At 32.6% G+C, this 6,285-nt stretch overlaps 1 protein-coding gene across 1 annotated transcript in view; it reads right to left on the bottom strand.

The window, feature by feature from the left end:
- The window catches only part of LOC107749001 (ATP-binding cassette sub-family A member 1), a 119,004-nt gene that overhangs the window by 102,970 nt on the left and 9,749 nt on the right, over positions 1–6,285 (bottom strand). Inside the window, exon 6 of the mRNA XM_016564039.1 lies at positions 2,813–3,023. Coding sequence (XP_016419525.1) covers positions 2,813–3,023 — 211 coding nt within the window. The remainder of the gene's footprint in view (positions 1–2,812; positions 3,024–6,285) is intronic.

The raw sequence follows: 6,285 nt of genomic DNA, 5'->3' as shown, positions 1-6,285 counted from the left end.
TGGCAGACTCTTAACTTTGATAAAGAATATCTCTTTGGTTTTGAGACTTTAGTCTTTGCAACTTCAGGGATCCTATCTATGCACAATCAGCTTGTAACACTCCAAAGAGAAAGGAAAACTTGAAATCGCATCATATGACCCCTTTAAGTGGTCTAAATGTATTTATATCGTCTGTCGAAGGCTTAGGACCATGTTATGTTCGTCCAATCATATTCCTCGGTCCGAGGGCTACGATAGGGTGTCCTACCTGCCTGTCAATGTATGCATTTGCATACCTCCGCACACCATCAAGCATTATTACTGTAATATTATGCGCTTTGTACTGTAATGTTTTCTCACCGGTAAATGAGACATGAGGTAATCTGACAGAGTTGCATTCAACTCTTCACCAACGCTGGTTAGCCTCTGCTCTGCCTGTGCATGGTCATGTGTTTCGGAGGAGGCGTGGCTTTGGAGAGTGATTTGCATGGAGGGTGAGATCTTATGCTTTCAAAGCTAGCTTGCTATTGCTAGCCTCTCCGAAAGCCTACTCTAGTTTTAAGTGTATTATTGTTTAAGTTTATATTAAAAGCCTACTCTAGCTTTAAGTGCATTATTGTTTAAGTTTATTTTAAAAGCCAACTCTAGCTTTAAGTGTATTATTGTTTAAGTTTATATTAAAAGCCAACTCAAGTTTTAAGTGTATTATTGTTTAAGTTTATATTAATAGCTTACTCTAGCTTTAAGTGTATTATAGTTTAAGTTTAAATTAAAAGCCTACTCTAGCTTTAAGTGTATTATTGTTTAAGTTTATATTAAAAGCCTACTCTAGCTTTAAGTGTATTATTGTTTAAGTTTAAATTAAAAGCCTACTCTAGTTTTAAGTGCATTATTGTTTAAGTTTATATTAAAAGCTTACTCTAGCTTTAAGTGTATTATAGTTTTAAGTTTAAATTAAAAGCCTACTCTAGCTTTAAATGTATTATTGTTTAAGTTTATATTAAAAGCCTACTCTAGTTTTAAGTGCATTATTGTTTAAGTTTATATTAAAAGCTTACTCTAGCTTTAAGTGTATTATAGTTTTAAATTTATATTAAAAGCTTACTCTAGCTTTAAGTGTATTATAGTTTTAAGTTTAAATTAAAAGCCTACTCTAGCTTTAAGTGTATTATTGTTTAAGTTTATATTAAAAGCCTACTCTAGTTTTAAGTGTATTATTGTTTAAGTTTATATTGAAAGCTTACTCTAGCTTTAAGTGTATTATAGTTTAAGTTTAAATTAAAAGCCTACTCTAGCTTTAAGTGTATTATTGTTTAAGTTTATATTAAAAGCCTACTCTAGCTTTAAATGTATTATTGTTTAAGTTTATATTAAAAGCCCACTCTAGCTTTAAATGTATTATTGTTTAAGTTTAAATTAAAAGCATACTCTAACTTTAAGTGTATTATTATTTAAGTTTATATTAAATGCAATAAGCTGAATTTTAGTTTTTAATTTTAATTCTGACTCACTTAAGTAGGACTTAAGTACACACTTAAGTACAGTTTAAAAAAAAGTGTAATTTGTAATGTTGTCAAATTAAATGTTTGGTACCACTTTATTTGAAGGTCTCCTTGTTACACATGTTACATGTACTTACTATTATAATAACAATTAATTATGCATAATTACATGCAAGTAACCCTAAGCCAAACCCAAATCCTAACCCTAACCATATAGTAAGTACATGTAGTTAAATAATATCACTTAGTACTTAAATGTATAATTACAGTGTAACAAGTACACCTTAAAATGAAGTGTAACCAAACATTTTACTTTAAAGTACATTTTCAATCATTATGTTTTATTAATATTTTGTCATGCTTTTAAGAAGCACACTTATTTTGATGTAGGACTTAAGTACATAGTTCCATAATTACTTAAGGAATTACTATTAAGAGAACTGCTGAATGTACTGACAAGCATTTATGATAAACTAAAATCTATTTTAATACCATTTCTATTGAAACTTGTATGTAATTTATTTAATTACAGTCTTATTTACACATTTATAATGTTAAAGTTGCAATTTAGTATATTTAAAATATATTAACATTATATATAATATTGAATAACACACTACAATTAAAATGAGAATGGGGTACTTTACATGTGCTTCAGTATGTTAGTCACCACATCAAAATAAGTGTACTTTAAAACACAACAAAATATTTAAAATGTGCTTTAATTTTATTTTGACATTATTGCAAAGGTTACTTTTAAACGTGTACTTAAGTGTGTTATGAAAGCATCTCTCTCTAAGTGCACTTAAGTGACCTTTTATTTCATAAATACATTTTATGCAAGTACGACTAAAAACACATCTGTTCCATCTTTATTTGACCCTCTAACTCTAGCACTTTCTATTATATTTTAATTCTACTTTATCTATTTATCTTCTTTTTTATTTAAAAAAAGTAACACTAGCTTTCTATTTTTTCTATTCTATTTACTTGTTTTTCTTTTTGTTTGTGTGTGTGTGTATATTGTTGCTCTTTTGTTAGTTTTGATTGCTTCTATTGTCCTCATTTGTAAGTCGCTTTGGATAAAAGCATCTGCTAAATGACTAAATGTAAATGTAAATGTAAATGTAAAGTACAGTTTGTTAAACATATATACTTATGATTTGAAGTACACTACAAGTCGACATTCAGGACAATAAGAAAACTCCTTCTTAAGAAAACTAATAATATCATAGCCCACTTGAATATTATGAAGTCCACTATTCAATTTTAGTTATGTCACACAATGAATGTTACCGGTAACTGAGTCGGACTGAGGAATCAGCTCTTACTGGTGTTGGTGCTGGTTGTGTTGGTGTTGTCGGCTGTTGCGGTGCGTGTGTTTTGTTGGTCTGATTCTGTCGACGCTCTTCTCACAGTAGCTCTGCTCGTCGAGTTAAAGTCTGTTCCACACATCAGCTGAGTGAGGCTCCCGAACGGATCCGACCTGAAGTCCAACGTTTCTACTGCACTCAGCAGCACTGAAGACCTAAAGTTAGACATCTGTGTGGAAAAAAAATAGGGAAAACCTCCATGAACACATTCAGAAACTTGATCAAAAATACAGTAAAAAATTTAAAAATGTGAAATATTATTACAATCTAAAATAGCTGTTTTCTATGTGAATATCTGTTAAACTGTAATTTATTTCTGGGATGCGCAGCTGTATTTCCATCATCATTACTCCAGTCTTCAGTGTCACATGATCCTTCAAAAATCATTTTAATATGCTGATTTGCTGCTCGAGAAACATTTCTGATTATTATCATTAATGTTGAAAACAGTTGTGCTGCCCCATATTTTTGTGGAAACCGTGATACATTTTATTTTTCAGGATTCACAGATGAATAGAAAGTTCAAAAGAACAGCATTTATTTGAAATATAAACCTTTTGTAACATTATAAACAGTGCTGGGGGTAACGCATTATATGTAACGCAAGTTATATCAGATTACTTTTTTTCAAGTAACTAGTAAAGTAATCCATTACTTTTTAAATTACATCCTTTAATCATTTCACTTTTGGTGTGAAAGCGCTTTTACATTTGCCAAAAATATAACTTTTTATATTAAAAACAAACAAGCAAGCCCCGCCCAGATGAGAAAAAGTAACACAGAAGTAATATTTTGTATTACTTTCCATAGAAAGCAACAAAGTAATGTAATTAATTACTTTTTTAGGGAATAACGACATTTATTTGATCAATAAAAAAACTGTAAGAAAAAGTAACACAGAAGTAATATTTTGTATTACTTTCCATAGAAAGCAACAAAGTAATGTAATGAATTACTTTTTTTAGGGAATAACGACATTTATTTGATCAATAAAAAAAAAAAACAGTAAAAATATGAAATATTATTACAATGTGAATGTACTGTAAAATGAAATTTATTTCTGTGATATAAAGCTGAATTTTCAGCATCATTACTCCAGTCTTCAGTGTCAAAGTACTTTTTAGGGAGTAACGTAACACTATAATGCATTACTTTTAAAAGTAACTTTCCCCAACATTGATTATAAATATCTTTACTGTCATTTTTGATCAATTTAATGCTTTTTTGCTGAATAAAAGTATTAATTTCTTCCAAAATCTTTTGAACAGTAGCGTATTTAGTTCATTTTATTATGTAGATTTTGCATTTGTGCTGCCCGCGACCCATTGCTTTTGTGTTTTTGTCCAGACAGGAAGATTAAATAAAACATCTCGTGAAAACACACCGCTTCTGCAGTCTCGTGAGATACGCTTAGGCAAACATTTGTCCATCCCATAACTGAATATCACCGTGTAATGTTATTAATTAATGCCACGCGTGTCGGTGTAATATAAGTGCATCTGTGCTTTGCATCTGTTGGCCCGGCGGCTAAAGCTGCTAATGCCAAACCTTGGAAAGGTGAAATGGTTTTTGGTGCGTGATCAGGACGGTACCTTCATAATGGGAACGCAAAGTGCAAACTGTGTTTCAGTCTCACTTAACGAGCATAACAGACATAAAGCCTGTTCGCTCAGAACGGAGGTGACAGCTGTTGTGTTAACACCGAATGAGACGGTATATTACTTTCCAGCAGGTTTTATTTATATAGCCACTGGCATGCAAACAGAGTAATGGACTGCAGAGAAGCGCGGAAAATCGAGCACAACAGCGACGGCCCACTTTTTAAGTGCCCTTGGTTCCTGAAGTGTTTTCCCATTCATTTTCTCCACATTCAGATCTAAACCTTGAACCAGACCAACCAGCTCTCAGATGAATTGTACAACAGTGTAACTATTAGCATAAAAGGCATTTATTTAAAGTTGACTGCATATGAAAACTAGTTTGAGTGTTCAGGAGTTTGATTATATCTTTCGCAAATGGACAGTTGCATTGATTTGGACCAAGAAGTATTTGAACATCAGACAACAGACAACAAATAATGCAAGACTACTTTAGTTATTTTGTGAGGAAATGAACAGTCATCCCATGAAGCACTGAAAATGACATAACTGAATCCAAAACAAGGGCACATTATGACATTTATTATAAAATGTATTTCATTTTGGTCCTCATATTTGAATGTCTGCATTCACAATGTTCCCGAGCTCAGTACAAACTAAACAATTTGGTGTAGAAACACTTTTCACTCAGAAATCGCTAGTAAATGTCAATTCAGTTACCAAGAACACATTGACTTAAATATGACATTTTGAAGAAAGACTGAAATAGTATTTTGTTACAGTGTATGTGAGTAGAGCTCAATTGTTACTCGATGCATCAATCTGATTTGATATTCTAAAAGTTGTATCTGATTGATATAATGTATTTCTTTGCACGTGCAGCATTACTCATATCCCGAACAAAACCTCAGCGCGTGCGCAGAAAGCTGATATTCATGTTAGAAGAGTTTTTTTTAGCAAATATTTAGTAAATATTCCATCTCCTCCACTGAACAGTTCAAGACACGAGAGGTAAATAAATGCACACGCATTCATGTTGAACAATACACATCACGGTGCTTTTTGAAAATGGTCCGATTCAAGTGTTTACATGCTTGAAGAAATAGTTCATCCAAAAATAATGAGTTCAGATTTGGAGAAATGGAGAAAACATCACAATAATCTACAAGTAATCCACACCACTCCAGTCCATCAATTAACATCTGGAGAAGCCAAAAGCTGAAACAAATCCATCATTAAGATGCATTTATCTTCAAACCGTTGCTTCCAGCTAAAATATCCAGAGTCTATAATCCATAATAACGCTTCCTCCAGTGAAAAGTCCATCTCCTGTTGTCTCTCACATCAAAATCCTACCACATATTTGTTTAGAGCTCTTTGGACTGTTTTGGCTTCGTACATATTTGTGCATATTTCTCTCCTGATTCAGTCCGAATGACTTTTTCACTGGAGGAAGGGTTATTCTTACAAACACACAGCTTTTGGCTTCACAAGATGTGAACTGATGGACTGGAGTGGTGTGGATTACTTGTGGATTATTGTGATGTTTTTATCAGCTGTTTGGACTCTCATTCTGACGGCACCCATTCACTGCAGAGCATCCATTGCTGAGACACTGATGCAATGCTACATTTCTCCAAATCTGATGAAGAAACAAAACTCATCCACATCTCGGATGGCCTGAGGGTGAGTCCATATTCAGTAAATGTTCATTGTTAGGTGAACTATTCTTTTAATTGCTTCCTGTTGATCAGATTATTCCAGGTCTACACTGCCCCTTTAAATCTGATCAAACGTTGATTCGATTCGAGCTCGTTTAGATTGATTGGTGTG

The sequence above is a fragment of the Sinocyclocheilus rhinocerous genome, unplaced genomic scaffold, assembly GCF_001515625.1.
Source record: "Sinocyclocheilus rhinocerous isolate Xijiao unplaced genomic scaffold, SAMN03320098_v1.1 scaffold680, whole genome shotgun sequence".
Taxonomy (NCBI): Eukaryota; Metazoa; Chordata; class Actinopteri; order Cypriniformes; family Cyprinidae; genus Sinocyclocheilus; species Sinocyclocheilus rhinocerous.
The sequence above is the reverse complement of the archived record's forward strand: the minus strand, read 5'-3'. Positions and strand labels throughout refer to the sequence as shown.